Consider the following 19681-nt stretch of genomic DNA (forward strand, 5'->3'; position numbering starts at 1 on the left):
CTGTTGTGGTAAACTTTGGTGACAAAACGCTCACACCTCACCCCATTTTCACCCATACCCAATTTATTCAGATTAATTTCGGCTGTTCTGTCAGAGACAGCAAGGCAGCCTCTCAGCGTTGATGGGCAGGAGGGGAGAAGGGTGGTCGCAGCGCTCAAACTTGCAACCATCTGCTTGAGAAGTAGGCAGGCTCTCTGCTGCCCGCACTGCTGAGTCGCGCTGGCAGCTGCTCACTTTCTTAGCTGGGTTTAGATCTGGTCTACGGAGGAAGCAGATTTTTACAAATAAAAAAAAGCAAGCCATTTTGGAGGCCTCCCAATTTCCCACCAAGATCTTGTAAAGCTGCAGCAGGCTGTAGGTATAATGATTTCACACAAAGTGCTACAGTTGTATTTCAGATGCCAGCAAATGAAATAATTGGGGTAGTCTTGCAGTAGAAATGACCAAATGTATTGCACTGTGATTTATCAGAATTTAAGACCCAGGTTGCATTACTCAAGTGAGTTAAATTACACTTTTTCATACAATCTATATAATGCTGAAATCATAGAGAAAAGAAGTTGAGCCGACTTTACAAAATTGAGATATTAATATGGGTCCTCTGTCAATGAGAGGCCATCAGAATATCCGGGAGTCTCACAGGCTCATTGCATTGCTCATATTGCACTCCTGTGAAGTGGTCTTGGTTTTGCTTTGATGAAAAATATATGCTGTAATTCCAATAGAAAACCACCCACATTGAAGGTAAGTAGTTTGAAAATGCCACATTTGGGTAGTGTTATACAGCTGTATGGGGCTGATTTAACTACAAAGCTCTCTTTGTCCTCACCAAAATAGAATGCAGTGTCCCTTGGACTTTATTTTCTTCAAAAGGTGGAGATATGTAGATTGTAATGTTGGATCATGATGCCCAGACCAATAGTACAAGTCAGATTTATTACAAGCACTGAAAACAAAAAATAAATGGCAGATAAAACATAATTAACACAGTTTTCAAACTTTAAACAGTTCCTTAAATGTAAATCAGAATCGGGTTTAATATCACTGGAATATGTTGTGAAATTTGTTGTCTTTGTGGCCACAGTAGAATGTAATACATAACCATAGAAAAAATGGTGACTACAGTAAAACATATATATATATATATATACTAAATTAAATAAGTAGTGCAAAAATAGAAATAAAATTAGTATGAGGTAGTGTTTATGGGTTTAAGGTTCATTCAGAAATCAGATGGCAGAGGGGAAGAGGCTGTTCCTGAGCCATTGAGTGTGTGTCTTCAAGCTTCTGTACCTCCCTCATGATGGTAGCAATGAGAGTAAGACATGACCTGGGCGATGGATTGACCACTTGATTATATATCATTAAGGTAGAATTTAAAGAATTTTTTCCTGACAAATTTTTTCATCCTTTGAACTCTATGATACAAAAATAAATTGTTGAACCATGAACAAAATAAGCTAAACCTGCTATCCAGATATACCTCTTAAGGATTTAAAATGGAAGCTAGTGATGAAATTCATTCTAATTCAGGAATACTTATATAAGATTAATTATTTCTCCTATTTGGACATTTGGAGAATGTGGGATATAAGCTGGTTTGGTTGACATGCATAATGCCAAGTCTGACAGATATTCTTTCATAATTCCATCTGGTGCAAAACCTCTTCATAGTTATGAAAATTCACTATCAGTCAGTTCTGTTTCTCATCATTGAAACACATTTTCCCTAGTGTCGTTTCACAAACTGATGATAACATCTTTGCCATGGGATGTCAGTAATTTACCTGTCATCTTTTGTAGGTAAATAATATGTTGTGTGAAGTGAAAAGGTTTGGATGAGTAAACATGGACTGCTGAGATTAGAGGAATAACACACCAATGAGAAAGGATAATTAAATGGAGACAGGGACCAAGAAGATAATGGATAGAGTGATATCACAATAAGCATCTGGTTTCCCTTTGAGCGAAGTTCACCAGTCCCTTTAAATGTTGCACTGTGTTAATCAGTTGGGGCTTGAGGGAGGTTTCTGCTTGTGACCATCTCCCAACGGCCATGTTGAGCATAAAGCCAGATCATTAATTGTGTGATGCAAGTTACCATTATTGTGTGGCACTCTCTGGGGCAGACTGACTCCCAACATGGACTAGTCTGAAGTATTGCCACAAAATGTAGTCACGTCTCCTGCAAGAGGAGAAGCGCAGCATTTTCGAAGATTTCTGTCCTTCTGTTACCCTTTTGAAGGTGGGAAGAAACAAAAAGAGCAAGAGAACCGCTCCTTGTCATAGTTAGACTGAGAAAGCTGAAGACTGGACTCAAGCATTTCCACATGGGGATAAAATGTCTTTTCCTGCTCCATCACTGCCACCAAATTTAGGATTTAAACAGAAGTTCTCTCTAATCCTGTTGAATCACCAGCTTGTGAATAATTAAATTCATGCAAACCAAATCAGCTAGGTCTCACTTATCCTCCACTGTGTGCTGTTCAGAAATATCTTTTTGTTTCCATGCCTGGTATTTGTCCTTTTTACCTATGTATAATATTGGAAAGAATGTGAAAGTTCCAACACAAGAACAAGTCAGATGTGTTACTGCTGTTTGTCTTTAGTGTGCAGGGTCTGGCTCTCATATTGTTCAGTATTCAGAAGGAGACAGGCTTATATTCCTCCCACCAAACCCTTTGACATTGGACCACATTTCCAAAAGGTGCCTATTTGGATGACAGTATGAATCTATGGAACTGAGGTACTGTAAATTCATGCTCAAGTAATCTGTGACCTTGAAACAAACTGGAAGAGGGATTTTCCTCACAGGCAAATGTGTCATGTTGTATCTGTGTGCATTCACTCCATGGCAGATTTCATTGGGTTGTGTTTAAGGGCACGCAAAGCAAGGTACCTTGTTTCCACCTCTAGCCTGAAGGCTTCCTGTTGCCCTTGTGGAACTGAGCTTAATTGGACAGACTAGAGGTCAAAACTGAATACCTCTTGTCCACTTGATTATGTTGGTTATTGTTATTTAAATGCACAGCACCTTGAAGCTTTATTTAATAACTACATGTAATTGGATGCAGTTTTGCATCATTGAGAAGAACAGTCACAGTGCGGTACACCTGTGATTGTGTACCTCATGAACAAAGGAGATTCTAGACAGACTGAGAATGCTTAAATCTGTACTCTTTGTATTATTTTTCATTGCAACACTACTTCAGTTTTGCATGCTGATAACGAAGGGTTAAGAGAGAGGTACTGTGAAAGAGAGAACTCGGCACTAATGGCCCAAATGGTGTTATAAATATCTTGCAAACTAGAAATTTATCTTTGTAAATGATTCTATGGATTCCAAAGCAGGTGGCAAGTGTGGTACAGCAGCAGAATGTGACCATTGCCCCTAACAGTGTGACATTAGCAGAATGGTTTTTGACAAGCTGCAGATGGGTTAAACTACTGAGGTGCTCTAAATATAGAGACACGAGAATGAACAGAGCTCATGCAGCGACAATTTGAAAAGAGGCTTGTGGCTTTTTAATAATGTGCCAGAACAGCCTCAGTGGTGGGCCGGTTGGGAACTGCAATCACCACATCCATCTTGCGCAGGAAGAGATACCCAGCAGGCTTCGGCTAATACAGCCAGGTCCCTCTCTCAGCTGGAGAAGACAGACTTGGAGATGGCAATCAAGGGTTGATTTGCCAACACATTTCTAATGATTAAAATGTAATTAGCACAACTGAGCACCACCTCCCCAGCTAATTTGAATACACGCTGTGACAGACAGGCAGCCGGCTGCACTGTGGCTCAGCAGCAGATGGAAGCAGAGGCTGTGGGAGTCCAAAGCCATTTTGTGATGCGACTGTTCGCATCAGAAAACCATCAGGATGCTGGGTTTTTATCAGGCCCTTGACAACAACACGTCAAACTGACACTGTCAGTTTCGACTGAGGCAATGGCAACTATCATTCATGCTGTCCCCACACTCTCAGTTTAGCAATCTGTAGCACTAACTTTTCAGATCTGCAGCAAGACCACATAACTTGTGTATCTTTTCAAATGTCTGGTGTAGTAAGTTAACTGCATTTTGTTATTTGCTGTGGAATTTTTGATACAAGGATTTTCTGAATACACCGGTTAGCTTGCATCACTTGTGTGCAGATCACAGTATAAATTTCATTTTGGTAATGAATGCATCTGCTGTAGCACAAACTTTTCTAGCTTCTTAAATTCATTTTTAATGATTAGTAGTTTTAGGTGATTGGCAAAATGTTGATTTTTGTCATATAAACAGCAGGTGATTGTACAATCACTGGAAATGATTTCCTGGAAAATATTCACAAACAAGAGAAAGTCTGCGGATGCTGGAAATCCAAGCAACACACAAAATGCTGGAGGAACTCAGCAGGCCAGGCAGTATTAATGGAAAAAAGTACAGCCAACGATTTGGGCTGAGACCCTGGAGGAACTCAGCAGGCCAGGCAGCATCAATGGAAAAGAGTAAGCCAACGATTCGGGCTGAGACCCTGGAGGAACTCAACAGGCCAGGCAGCATCTATGGAAAAGAGTACAGTTGATGTTTCAGGTCAAGACCCTTAGCAGTCCTGCTGAGTTCTTCCAGTATTTTGTGTGTGTTTCTTGGATAATATTCCTGGATGAGAGGGTTAGACTGTGAGGAGAGATTGAATTGCCTGGGACTGTACTCACTGGAATACAAAAGAATGAAAGGAAATCTTATAGAAACATATCAAATTATGAAAGAGATAGTTAAGATAGAGACAGGAAAGTTGTTTCCACTTGTGGGTGAGACTAGAACTAGGGGCCATAGCCTCAAGATTCGGGGAGGAGATTTGGGACGGAGATGAGGAGGAACTGCTTTTCCCAGTGGCTGGTGAATCTGTGGAATTTTCTGCCCAATGAAGTAGTGGAGGCTACCTCAGTAAATATTTTAAAGACAAGGTTGGATAGGTTTTTGCATAGTAGGGGAATTAAGGGTTATGTGGAAAAGGCAGGTAGGTGGAGATGAATTCATGGCCACATTAGCCATGATCTTATTGAATGGCAGGGCAGGCTCGATGGGCCAGATGGCCTACTCCTGCTCCTATTCCTCATGTTCTTATTTGTGATTTAATCGGTCACACTTTGAGATGAAAATTAATTGGACAGATTGCTTGGAGTGAAGGTTGCTGCAGTCTAGGGCTAATGCTCAACACATGAATTCTTCCATTAAACCAGGGGTTTCCAACCTTTTTTATGCCATGGACCAATACCATTAAGCAAAGGGTCTCTGGCCCACAGGTTGGGTACCTCTGTTTTTAAATAAGTAACTTATTATAAAGCAAATAAAAATAAAGTAACTTAATTCTTGGATGATTTCAATTGTTGAAAATATATGTATGCCAAAATTCAAAGTTAATAATACATTTTCTTTGTTCAAAATACAATACAAAGGGATTACTGGGGACTAAATATTCTTGTGCTTCTGTAGTTCAATATCATTGCTTTCATTTTGGTCACCATGGACTAGTTGGGCCAAAGGGTCTGTTTCCATTTTGATTTACAATTTGACTATATACATCTGAGTACACAATGGTCTAAAAGAATCCTTCTCACATGTAATATTTCTGTGAATATATTCACTGCTCATCATTAATATTGGAATGATTAATAAGAATATGCCTATAGAAAAATGTGACACTGTAAGCTATGTTACAATTATCCTATTGATATCTGGAAAGGTAGAACAAAGTGACAAAGCTTCACTGTATTAGAGGCAGGTGGTCTAGAATTCAACTCCATTAGTGTAATAACAGTGCAATACAGAGCTTATATTTTGGTCTTCAGTGGTTCCTCATACCTAATTCCTCTATATCTGTAAAGCATTGACTTGAACTGAATTACTGTAGCTTAGTGAATTGTAGCATAGTCATTCTATATGACAATCTAGGCTCGTGCCATCTTTCCATCGCCATAACAGTAATAGAGTTCCTCATTTCCTTACCTATGAGGACATCCCATGAGCCTCTGCATCCAACACATCATTCTCTGCAACCTCTGTCATCTCCAAAGAGATCCTACCACCAGACATATCTTTACCTCCCGCCCACCACCAGGCTCTGCTTTCCACAGGGTTTGCTCCCTCCATGATTCCCCGTTGTCCAATTGATGCTTCCCACTAATCTCTCTCTCAGCACTTAACCCTGCAAGTGGCCAAAGTGCTGCACCTTCCCATTCACCTCCTCCCTCATCTCCATTCAGGGCCTCAAACACCTTCCAGATGAGGCAACACTTCACCCATGAATCGGTTGAGAGCCATCGACTATATCTGTTGCAGCTGATGTGGCCTCCTCTACATCGTTGTAACTTGGGGGAACCGCTTCGTCAAGCACTCCTACTCCATCCACCTAAAGCAGAACCTCCTATTGGCCAAACATTTTAATTCCACTTCCTATTCTGCCATGTCGGTCCATGGCTGCCTCTTGTGCCACGATGAGGCCTCCCTCAGGGTGGAAGAGCAACACCTTATATTCCGTCTGGGCAGCCTTCAACCTGATGGCATGAACATTGATTTCTCCTTCCAGTAAAAAAAAGTTCTTTCCCCCTCCCCTTTTCTTCTGTTCTTTACTCTGGCCTCTTACCTCTTCTTACCTGTCTATCACCTCCCCCCAGGTACCCTCCTCTGTCCCCTTCTCCTATGGTCCACTCTCCTCTCCTGTTAGATTCTTTCTTCTCTAGCCCTTGACCTTTCCTACCGACCTGGGTGGATTCACCATCATCTTCTAGCTATTCTCCTTCCCCTTCCCCCAACTTTTTATTCTGCTATCTTCCCCCTTCCTTCCCTGTCCCGAAGAAGGGTCTCAACCCGAAACATCAACTGTTCATTCATTTCCATGGATATTGCCTGACATGCTGATTTTCTCCAGCATTTTATGTGTGTGTTACTTTATCATAAATCGACCAGTACTCCAGCAATTTTTCCTTCCTCAACTTGATGTCTTCTTCACTTTCTCATGCCATGATGCATGATCAATGGATGCAGTAACAAATTATTCTTAATATCTGAATGGGAATCATTAATGATAGGAATGTCCTCAAGCATCATTCTTGGCCAATGTTGCACATGCAGGAGCCTTTCAATAGTGAATGCGAGAAGTCCATTTCTAACCATTGAGATAAGATGTTTGTCTTAGGGTGGGAATTAGTGGGCATCTTTCTGATTTGCTTGACTTGTTAATGACACCAAAGTGTATGCTTATCCATGGAGCCCAAAAAAAAATTTAAAGGGAAAAGGCAGCAGTGGTATTTTATCACCAAGATCACTGCAGTTGCCATTGTTCTTCCTGTTCAAATGTTCCCTGCTACAATATGTCATATGCTAAAATGGGTTGAGTTTTGAAGTCATCAATAAAAGGCATTGTAGATATTGGTAAGTTCGGTATTGGAACTTGCCATGATTGGAGAGCCATATCTGTACGTATCCTCTGCAGGTCATCGTGAACAGGGCAAGTAACTCCTTAGCTAATGAATTCAAACATGGCAGAAAATCATCTGTACCTAGAAATGTTAATTAAGAAAATGTATTTCAATGCTACGTTATGTACAGTAAGTGAAAGAAAGTGGGAATAAGGGACAATAAAGAAAAAAGAACTATTATGACAGTTTTTTTTCTTTTTAATACCTTTAACATTTTGGGACTTCACACTTATAAAAAGCAGATTTTCAGGATAAGAGTTGAGATTTGGCAACAATAATAAAGTCATTAAAAATTAACTCAAGTTGGGACTCATCCATTCCCACATTATCTGGCAAGTTCAAAATAAGTGCAGTAATTTAAGGCCTCGCCTTGTGTTAGAACGTGAAGCCTGTCAAAGTCAAGTTTCTTGTCATATGTTCAAGTGCATGTATGCACATATGTAATGAAAACCTTATAGCAGTATCGAGTCATGTAAGTAACCTTCATGTAAAAATGTAAATTAAAATTAAATTATACAGAATTTTTTCAAGAATCTGCAATTGGAGCCAAACAGCCATTGTAATGCAAAATGGTCTCAGTGGTCATAATGTTGCTACTAAACTGTCATGATTAGAATTTTGCTGGTCAGTTCAATAAGGGAAGTAGCTCTTCCTGAATGTGGTGGTGTAAGACTTCAGGCTTCTCTACCTCCTGCTCACTGGTAGCTGCGAGAAAATGGCTTGGTCTGGATGGTGAGGATCCTTGACGATAGATGATACCTTCTTGAGGCAGCACTTCCTGAAATTACAACCGATGGCGGGGAAGGAAGTGCCCATGATGTATTGGGTAGAGACCACTAATCTCTGTGGCTTCTTGTGTTCCTGGAAGCAGAACAACAAGGACACCATAGTCTCATTTGTATATTCAACTGCTGCTGCTGACTGATCTTGATTTTATTTTTACAATAGTGAGCATTGATAGGCTCACTATTATTTCCAGTACAAAATCCAGGTAATTGTATGAAATACTGATGTTAAAAAAAAATTATTCCTCGTTGTGAAGTACTGCCTTAGCTAATTGACTGCAGTACAAAATGCCTTTAAATTTCATTTTAATTGGCATTCAATGTTTAACTGGTATTGTTGAGAGATACCGTAATATAAAACAAATGTGGCTTTCCACTTCTCTCCAGCTCAACATGTCTTTGTTTAGCTAATATTCTGTGCACTTTCAGTTGGTTGACTTCAAACAGTTCAATCCACTCAGGGAAAAAAAACTAATGGGAATTCTTCATCTATAGCTGAAAACATATTTAGCTTTTGACAGAAGTCTCGCCACAATTTGTGAGTCATTAAGTATGTTAATGATGATACTACCATTTTATTATGGTGGATGGTTAACACCTAACTGCTACTAGTTCTTCAAAACTCGAGAAACAAGGTTTAGACGCTTGAAAAATGTTGTTGCCTTCAACAAGTATAAATTTTCTCTGTCTCCCTCATTGCATTTGTGATCTTTTTTCCCCTCCCTGAACAAATCTGTCATCAGATAGAGCTGTTTTATTGAACTTGGCTTCTCCAAATGAGCCCAATTGTCTCAGTTGAAATGGATTCAGAGATTTGGCCCTAGCCATCAATAGCAATCCTTCAAATTTCAGCATGAATGCTTGATGCAGTATCCTTCCTTTAACTCGTGGTAAAGGTGGGACTGCAATTCCTGTCTTTCCCCTCACTGTGCGAGGACCTCATTTAGGGGTACCAGAGGAACGACAGCTGTGTGTATAAGAACTGAAAGAGTGCAGTTGATTAAATCATCATCAAGTCAAGACTGCAAAAAGTCAATTCTGCTTCCCGTCTTCAATGATCTCCTTTTATCTTAAAGTAATGAGGTATGGCACTTTTGCATCAAGCTGTATGCCGGGTTCCATTAACATACTCCATCTGCTTCACAAGCCAGGGGGAAGTCATTTCTGTGAGCTTGCATGGAGGCAATCAAAGTAATTTGGCACAAAGGGAAGAGAACAGCCCATTTCTAATGGATCACAACACCATTGAAGAGATCTATCTGTTTAAAATATACAGTTTGTTTTGAAGAATAAAAATGCACTTTCCATGAAATTGCATGAATAAAACACTTCAATTTATGCTATTCAATATAAAACCATTTGGGGAGATATGTTGCTTTTTGTTGTGTCTATGCATACATTGACTACTGACAAAGTAAATTGTATCAAAGAAACACATCACTCTACAAGTTTTCACCAAAATTAAATTCAGCACAAATTAATTCAGCTGCTATAACATTTACAATTCACACCTTGTGACTTCTTGTGCAGACTCTACTGCGCTTCCTGTAAGCCAGGCCACACATCACGCAATTGGAGAAGCATGATTGATTAAAGTGCCTTCTGGAACACTCCCTCTAAATCCCTCTGCCTTCTGATCTTCCTCCTTCTGGGAAATTTGGATTCTGAACTGAGAGAGAAGTTGGAAAATTTGTGGAAACCCCAACTGTAAAATTTTAAGAGTAAAATGATAATGCTGGCCTTCCCTGTACTTCCTGCTCCCTGACCTCCATTCAGAGTCTTGGGGAGAGAGAAGTGTTCTTATGCTGTTCATCGAAGAATCTTTGAAAAAGTAATAATTGGTTAATAATACTCTCTCAAAAGTAACTTGCTTCACTGACCTCATTCATAACACCATTCAGAAAATAAAAATGTTTAACAGATTTAATTAATATTTCCTGTACAAAAATTCTACTGCAACAAAAATATACAAAATATGTCAATCTAAACACCAACACTACGAGAGTCAAGAGAATAATACAGAGAATATAAGTCTATACAAGTTGGTTAAAAAGACATTACCTTCTTTAATGTAGCTTCTGTAACTAGCACTCAGGCCCCAGACATGAAACCTTCTAAAATATTTTCCACAATTCATTTTATTATCTTTACATAATTTATGAGCTACTGGAGATCATTCATCTCTACTAAGCACTGGCATATTGAGCTCTTGAGGGGACAGAATTGTAAATTCAGTGGCACATTCTTGATGAGCTGGCCGCAGGTCAGCAAAGCACTACTATGCCAGAAATTGAGCTGATGTCTCAGAGTCTACTGAGTCTCCAAAACAGCAGTGGGTTTTGTCAGGAGCCATCCGTGTGATGATGGTGGCCAGATCGCAGTCTGTCAATCTTCTGTTGGCTGCAAGGAAAGCATATGTCTAGTTTACAGCTTGCTTAAGTGATGGCCAGTAATAGAACTTGCTTATTGGCTGGTTTCTTTTTCAGGAAATGAAGCTGTTTCTTGCAGGAATTGAGGCAATCGATTGGTCTTGTGGCCTAGTGCTTCTGCACAGAATACACAAAAGAAAAATGTGCACTTTCCATACATATGAGAAGCAGAACTCTGAAAAACAGGCATTTTAAATTGTTCAACAATTTGTAACTTTTCTTGTTCAATGATTGAAATTAACCATTCCCCACATGTCATATATTGAACTGTTTTACTGTCAAGAGCCAGATTATTCTTAAATCATGCAGAAATTTTAAACCATATATAATGACATCTTATGTTTCACCATGCTTTTAAAATAGGAATAACTATTAGAATTATACTTTCATCAAGCCCTTGGTTAATCTTGGTTTAAGTTACGGTAAGTAACTAGATTTTCCATTTGGACTAGCTTGAGTTGTCAAACAGTTGTCCTTCATGTTCACATAGCCTGGTGGCGTCGACCGTCAAGATGAAGTTAAACAAAGTCAGATTATATTTTAGTGCTACATGTATTACTATATGCATTAGTATCATAGGATGTTACCGTACATACTGATTGTGTTACATGATCACAACACTCTGTGATTGTCCATTGTATATTGCTCCATGTACAATGTTTCCACATAGAAGCTTGCAGAAGATCTTTGTTTTCTTTAAAAAGAAACCTTGTTGTCAGTAAGTCCTGCTTTGCACAATATTGGTATTGGTTTATTATTATTATGCCAAGATGCAGTGAAAAGCTTGCCTCAGATTCTATTCATACAGACAAAATCAGTGCTCAGTGCACTGAGGGAGGACAAGGTAAAGCAATAACAATGTGGAATACAGTGTAAAAACTACAGAGAGAGTGCAGTGCAGGCAAACAAAGTGCAAGATGACAGCAAGTTAGATTGTGAGGTCAAGAGTCCATCTTATCATACAAGGGGTAGAATAGCAGGATATTCTCTCTAAAGCCAGGGAAATTGTGCTTAGAATACAGCTATGCCTGGCTTTGAGGTGGGGTTTGCTCATTTCTGTACAGGACTGAAGCTGTGGCCTGCAACTAGTGGACCTCTGGATTGACTGAATTGATGCCTGGCTTTGTGAACTCCAGTTCTGAATGCTATTTGCTTGCTTTTATTGTTTGCATGATTTGTTTTCTTTTCTCTCTCTCTGGACACTAGGTGGTTGACGGTCTTCTTTTGTTTTAATGGATTCCACTGGGTTTCTTTGTTTCGTGGCTGACTGCATACTTAGATTATAAATGTACTCAGAACTTTGAACAAGTGAGAAGGGGCCAGTATGTTGTACAAACTAAGCACTATTTTCGATGATTTGCATCCTCTTTTTAGCAACATATCTGAAAAAATGATACTTGCACTTTTAATTGCAACTTCAATTTGCAATAATTTAAAGTGCTTTCTGTAAATATAGCTCACTTAGTATCATACAACTGTTTCATGTATCATTCTTGTTTATTTCCCCTTATTTATTGATTTTGATTTTCATGACAAAGAAGCATCAAAATTACCTTTCAACCAGCATGTCTATGCTGACCCAAGATGCCAATCTAAGTTAGTTCTATCTATTAAGTAGTATTTCATAATTTCTAAAACTGTATTGATCCCTTTGCAACTGCTACTCCTTAACTGCCACTTTCATGTTCTTGGTACACATTGGTATTGAAGCAACAATTTTTATTTATTTATTGAAACAAACCCATCACAGTGTCCTTCATGAAAGAATTACAAAAACAAAGAAAAATTGGTGCCAAGTCATACATGGAGATGTTTGCTTAGATGTCTACAGGCTAAGTAAAAGAGTTGAATTTCAAGCTTGGACTTAAAAGCAGAAGGAGGGGTAAAGAGGTGGAATGAGTTTGGGAGGAAATCCCCAAATTTATGACCTTAGTGACTGCATAAGTGCCCATCAGGACCAGAACTATGGAAATCAGGAACAGACAAGAAGACGGTATTGGGAATATCAGCTATCTTGGAAGGTTACAGAGTGTACTGGGGGTTAGAGAGCCAGAGAGAGGCAGGAATGTGGAGAGACGTGAAGGCACAGCTAAAAAGTTTAAAAATCTGTTTGGTACTTAACAGGTCGCTGGTGTAAACTAGCAACCCGCTCCATCCAGATGATTATTCTGTGCTGAAAATAACGAATGCCTATTAAGTGATTCCTATTGTGCTCAACTGCACCAAAAAGATTTAATACATTCATTATTCTAAATGCAAAATATATGAAATAAAATGAGATTTATCAACAGGAAAAAGTAGTCACTGCTTTTGGTACGCCATATGAAATCTCTGTGCAGTGTTGAGGCTTGAATTCTTAAGTTTCAACGCATAAAAAGCTTAAAAAACATGACTGAACACCTAAGTAGAAACACATTGTCCTTTTTTTCATTAATTGTGCTGTCAGTAAATCTCAGCCCCACTGATTTTAAATGTTTATGCAATTTACTTGAAGAATACTTTGAATTTTGGACTGTGAGTGTTGGGTGTGCTTTCAAAATGTTCACCATAATTCCAGACCAATCCTACATTTTCATGGATGTTTTGGTCAGTGGTGAAAAAATAGCAAAATAAAAAAAATATGGACATAATGAAACAAAAAAATGTCAAGTACTTGCAACTACATAAAGTAAATGTTATGCTGTCAAATAAATAATGAAGATAGTTTGTAGTTGTTATTAAGGCTTACTGCAATCTATTGATGCTTTCTTGAGCTTTTATTTTGCGAACTGAATGTACCAGATTTTTATTGGACCTGCATAAAATAATAAAAAAGAATCAAAAATAAATCCTGTAAGCTTCAAGCCTTCAGCGTTGTTAAGCAGAATTCCTGATCTTGCTGATTTAGATAAATCTCGCAGAATTATATTTGTTCTCAGGAAAAAGACTTCAAAGGTTTAATCACCCCTTTGCTAGTTCAGGACCTTTTGCCACATTTGGTTTGGTTTCCACATTATTGACCTGCATTAAATATCAAACAACGACACAGGCTATGCGTAAGATTTTTCCAAACAGTTGTGTCCTGTGATTTACTTGTCTGTTTAAAAAAAAAATCATTCTGGTAGAATTATTGTTTACCGATGCATGAGATGTTAGGACAGTTGATGATTTATGGGTTTGCTTGCCTATAAAATCGGGTTTGCTCTTTAATTTTCTTCATTAGAAGGGGAGGACCAGTGTACGGTCCATTAAGCCCATCTTGCATTTTGTTGCTCAGTGGATGGAAGGTAATGAATAGTATGAACATCATAGTTATTGACACTTGGAATATCATATGTCATCATATATTGCGTCAATCCAGAGGGAATAATATGAATCTTGATTACATTTCCATGTGCTGTCCTTGTATATGTACCCTCTGTTATGAGGAATGATCTATAATATATCTTGTGCTGTGTATATCTCCATTAACTCAATAAACAACTTAATTAAAAAGTCAATTGGATTTACCTGATAAATATGCTACTATTCTTCCCAGTGCACAGACCTTCCTGCTTCTGGGGATAAATCCTAAACTTACTTCGATAATTGACATCTGTAATCATTACTTGAAAATATTAATATGTCACCACAGCTTATCATTCTAACTCAAACCAAGGTGAATAATCTGACATCTCTTTGTAGGGATAACTAACTTTACAAACAATTAAATTTGTGTCAGAAGTGTGCAAATGTATCAAGTAAATCTTTGAAAGCAATGATCCTATTTGCAGTAAATTAGACATAATTAATGTCCTGCAGAATTCCATATTCTGCATTCAAAACAAGAAAGTATCAATAGTTGGCATTTCCCCGACTTTATTAAACAGTTACAATATTTCTTTCAGAACAAAGTTTTTTAATCTTTATTTTTCACTTTACACCGTATGACTAGTCAATGAGATTTTTCAGTATTATTCTCAGATAAGTTCAGAGTACCATTATCAAAATTTTGAATAATATAAACAGTTCTTCACATACACTTTTCTGAATTTAATCTCTGAGACAACTTCTTCCTCTTTTATGAAACTGCATACAATATTTCTACCTTTTGTACCATTGCTCTAATGCCTTCTTCCTGCGTAATAAAATTTTGTTTACTAATGTTCCTGAGAAATGCCTTGGGGTGTATTGCTCCATGAAAAACGCTATTTAAAGGGAAGGAGATGTTGTTTGGTGTGGTGTTAATTAATGATAATTATAATCAGATATGATTAGTCTCCACAGCCAAGATAATGTTTGCCTCATTTTGTAGATCAGAATCAGTTAGAATTCTACCTATTTGACCAAGTACAGGCAAATAATTTTTTTTAGGGTAATTTTAGGTTAAATGTTTTTATTTTCTGGGGAAAAAATGAAAAGTATAGTTACTCCATTAAAAAGTCTATTGACTCTTTTGGATTTGGGGTACGTTTAAATATTCATCTCTGTCTCTTTTCCTTTTTCTATTCCTTCCTTTTGCACCCAATCCTACCTCTTTGAATATGGGCAAGAATACTTGCTCTTTGGACATTGAGTAGAATTGTATTTGGGTGACTCAGATGGAAGGGAGTTTCTCAGTTTAATCACAAAAACTAGAGCAATTCTCATTAACATAAGATGTCATTGGCAGTTGGTTTGCTTTTCAAACAAAGCAATCTAATCTCAGGTAATTTAAAAAATACTGCTCATATGTAACACTTATTACTTTTGGTCTGTGCTTATGATTGCTCTGAAAATCTCTCTGCTGAGTTCTTTATTATTTTGCTTTATTCAATTATATAATGTGTGCTTGAATGTACATCTTCCACTTTAATATGTTTTATGAAAGGAAAATGCACAGCGCTCATCAATTTCACACCTAAAATCACCCAATTGAGAACAGGGGAAAATGCCTGATGAAGTTCTGGTCCATCTTGCCCAATAATGTTGCTGAAAGTCATTAGTTTGTGGCAGCTCTAGGATATGCTTCACTGGCACTTTGGGAATGGGTTAGTTTTAATCACTGTTCTGATTAGCGTTCATTAATATTGGTACATTTGCAACCAACCCAAGTTTGTTTGTTTCCTCTGTCAAATTCCAGTACACTGTAGCTGAAGGTGAGAGGAATGAAAACATAGCCAGGTTGATTCACTAATTCTTCAAACAAAAATCGTACCTTTCACCAGTTTTCCTAATACATATTTTATTTCTGCTTTGTTTCAGTGTGACAGTGAGAGCGACCCAGATGAGAAGGTAAGATTACATTTACCCGGAATCAAACAGCATTTACAATTATGCAGATATTTTCTTTAGTTTGAGAAGTTATAAATGGAATCTATTCATATGGAAGTTGGATATATATTAAAATAAGTTGTGGTTATTTTTTTCTGTGAGTTTTGAGAAAATTGTCTATTATTTGACTAAAAGAATCAACAGATCATCTGCACAATCTTGGCTTCTTGCGCAAATTTATAGAAAGAAAATGTAGCGTACGGGATTGATTGGTTGTTGTCTGGTATCTTCAATAAAGTAATAGTTGTGCTGTTTGTCATTGACTGCTGATCTTTGATGGGAATGCGGCAACATTTCTAGATCATACCCTTCAAAACGCATGATTTGCTTGTGATGTTATTCTGCTGGGTTCAGTTTATTGTACTTAGGCCAATATAAGTGAAGTATTAGAGAAATAAAAGAAATATCACGTTTTGAAAATAAATCAATCAGTGAGCTGTGGGATTGCAGCCTGGGGTAGTACTTCACAAAGTAATCACAATTAATACTTGAAACCAAGCAAGTTGAAAATTGATTATACTTATCACGTTACTCACAATCAATTTGAATTGGAAATGTTTGGGGATTGTAAGATTCTGTTCATTTAATAGTGATAATTGCATCTTCTACAGCTCTCTACGTGAGTTTGGGGACTACTGTATATGCTGATTTGATGTCATTTCTGTTGTGAAAGGCCACAGGCCGAGATACATTGAGATTACCTCACCTTGCCTTTTTCATTAGCGGCTCTGGGAAAAGCAGCGATGACCAGCATGAAGTTTGCTTGATGAGAATATCCAATTAAATGAATTCATTCCACCCTACTGTCACACTGTGGATTTTTAGATGAAATCCACTTGACTTTTCTCAGCCTATTGTTCTCTGTCTTAATACAAACGGCTAATCTTGATTTTGGATATAACCAAGTTGTAATATTATAGGTGTCTGTCTAGCTTTTTAATAATTAATCACTTTACTCAATAGCCTATGTTTAAAGACCTGGATCTGAATTGGACTTCTTTTTACCAGTTTGGAGGCAAGCTTGAATCCCCAGCGCTTAAGAAAACTTGTTTGCATCTAATTACAAGAGATGTTCTCTGAAATAAGAACTCAGCAATGAGAGCTTACAGATGTCCCCTGAATGTTTCAATTAATCACAGTGAGTAAGAACCAGATTAGTCTGCAGGATGACAATTCAAAGCAGAGTTTGAGGTGCATAAGGAGCATCTGAACATAAAAGGTGCACCCTAAATTGTTAATTCAGTTTTCATATGACACAGCATTATCAGAAGCCTGAAAAATACGAATTAGATATTTTCCAAGGTTCATGTAACCTGGGAATTAATGAGTCCCTTAACTACCAGGTCAGGGTCTCGCTGGTAAAATTCTGATCTGAAGTTAAAGCTAATTGCCTCAAGCACTGAAGCATTAATTTTAAGCTTTACCTTATAGTAGAATCATTCCCCCTTTCTGAGAATGAATTATGTATAATACCATTTTATGCCTTAGAACTGTCACACGGTAACAGGTGACTAAAATTAATATTTGATCCCTCCCCCAATGGCTCAATTAGTAGGAACTGCTGTGTGTGAAGCCAAGCTATATGCATCGCGAACTCTTGGGTTTGTTTCATCATTAGTGCTAAGTTAGCCGTTCCTTGTGGGCCTGGCTATAGAGGAGCTACAGGCAAACTCAAGCCCCAGAGATGGGAGAAACGAATAATCATTTGCATTCCCATTTCTAATTATCTGCTGGTTATTTCTGCTGCAAAGTGAGGATTCTGGCCTGAATCTTCCTGCCTATTGTCTAGCATTGTCATCCCTGTTTTCGCAAGGCCCAAATGTAGAAGGCCATCTCAAATTCCCAAGAGCATATTTGAATGATGGTTGGACCCAGCATCAATGGACTTAGCGAGCCCCACCCCTTAAATGCCTCCGGAAGCTTTAGCGGGTGGAAAAGTCACTGCAATGTTGCAGGCTGTAAAAGCTGTGAGAGCATTTAATATTTATTTATTGATTGGTAGATTGATTGAGATACAGCACGGAATAGGCCCTTCCCGCCCTTCGAGCCGTGCTGCCCAGCAACCCCTTATTTAACCCTAGCCCAATCACAGGACAATTTACAATGCCGATTCACCTACCAACCAGTATGCCTTCGGACTCTGGGAAGAAACTGGAGCACCCAGAGGAAACCCAGGAGCTCACGGGGAGGATGTACAAACTCCTTACAGGCAGCAGCAGGAATAGAACCATGTCTCTGGTACTGCAAACCATTGTGCTAACCACTACTCTACACTTCTATATAATCTTAACATCCACAAAAATTTTTAAATATATTTTTTTTAAAATTTAGAATTCTCTCTGTTAAAATTACAGACAAAATAACTACAAAGCCAAAAAACCTAAATAACACTTAGTGTAAAAGGGCAATTGGTTTATCATTTGCTTTATAAGCTCTTTAACCCCACTTGAAATAATTTTGTGGTCTGATATCAGATGCCAAGTAGAACCAGCACAATGATTCAATGAACCGGCAACCCAGTTAATTTCCTCCTGCTGCTGTCAGTAAGGAATTTGCACATTCTCCCCTTTACCGCGTGCATTTCCTCTGGGTGCTCCGGTTTCCTCCCGCAGTCCAAAGACGTACCAGTTGGTAGGTTAATTGGTCATAGTAAGTTGTCCCGTGATTAGGCTAGGATTAAGTCAGGGGTTGCTGGGTGGTGTGGCTCGAAGGGCTGGAAGAAACTCAATAAAGCAAAAAATAAAACTCAAATATCCACTGGTCTTTTCCAAGTGTAAAGTTTGGCACAAAATCTAACTTGAACCTGTGGAGCTCAAGGCATGAGTTCTCTCTTAGTGCTATGAATTTGTCAGTAAATTTTCAATTTCAGCATTTGACAATGTGTGTGTTTGATGTCCTGGACTCGATTGCATGAAATGGGCAAATGCCCACGGTTTGCTTCTGAATCAAGAGCATTTATCTGTGCGTCTACAAAGCCTTTGAGGCATCTAATTTTGATAATAACTAACAAGCTTGCTGCACTTAGTCTTAACTTACACATAAATAGCCATGAGATGAGAATACAAGGGCAGACTGTGTCTGTGGGTTTATACCTAAGCCTGAGTCAAAGTTTTAGCATGGAAAAGAACTTTGTCATCAAGCAGAATTAGGAGCTTTATGTTTACCTTGGAGTACTGGCATTGTAAAGTCATAGAGCATAGAAATTTGGCCATTTGGCCCACTACATCCATGTCAGCGGTCTATATTTGTCCCATTAACCTACATTAGTTCTCCCCCATTTTATACTGAATTGCAGTTGCCCAAATCTGTTCTCATTATCAAACAGACCCTATCTTCAAAGGTCCATACTGCATATTAATTCTCATACATCAGAAAGCATGCTCTTACCTACTGAGCATTCACAAATGAGGATTAGATTGAGAGCATTTTCAGTGTTTGTGCTTTCATGAGTTGGTTCAATCTGTTGACACAATGTTCATTAAATAATAGTTTTGATAAGAATTTGCCACAAGAAATTTGACAAGTCAAGGAACTTCTGGGATATTGTGTCGAAGAATCTCTGGAATGCAAAATTTGCTGTGGGCGGCAAGGTCACTGATCAGCAATGGATGGAATATGGCTTGGAGTATTACGGACAGGAGGGCTTACAGTAGGGTGCGGTATTCTGAACATAATAGTTTCAACATACGCAGACCAAGAATGTCTGAGAAAAGGAATGGGCTGACAAGAAATGT

General features: G+C 38.3%; 1 protein-coding gene across 8 annotated transcripts in view; it reads left to right on the plus strand.

Annotated features, from left to right (window-relative positions):
• The window catches only part of auts2a (activator of transcription and developmental regulator AUTS2 a), a 1126933-nt gene that overhangs the window by 771422 nt on the left and 335830 nt on the right, over positions 1 to 19681 (plus strand). For all 8 annotated transcript variants that reach the window (XM_073053558.1, XM_073053563.1, XM_073053562.1 and 5 more), the window contains one exon: positions 15879 to 15908. In XM_073053558.1, coding sequence (XP_072909659.1) covers positions 15879 to 15908 — 30 coding nt within the window. The remainder of the gene's footprint in view (positions 1 to 15878; positions 15909 to 19681) is intronic.

The sequence above is a fragment of the Hemitrygon akajei genome, chromosome 8, assembly GCF_048418815.1.
Source record: "Hemitrygon akajei chromosome 8, sHemAka1.3, whole genome shotgun sequence".
Classification (NCBI taxonomy): domain Eukaryota; kingdom Metazoa; phylum Chordata; class Chondrichthyes; order Myliobatiformes; family Dasyatidae; genus Hemitrygon; species Hemitrygon akajei.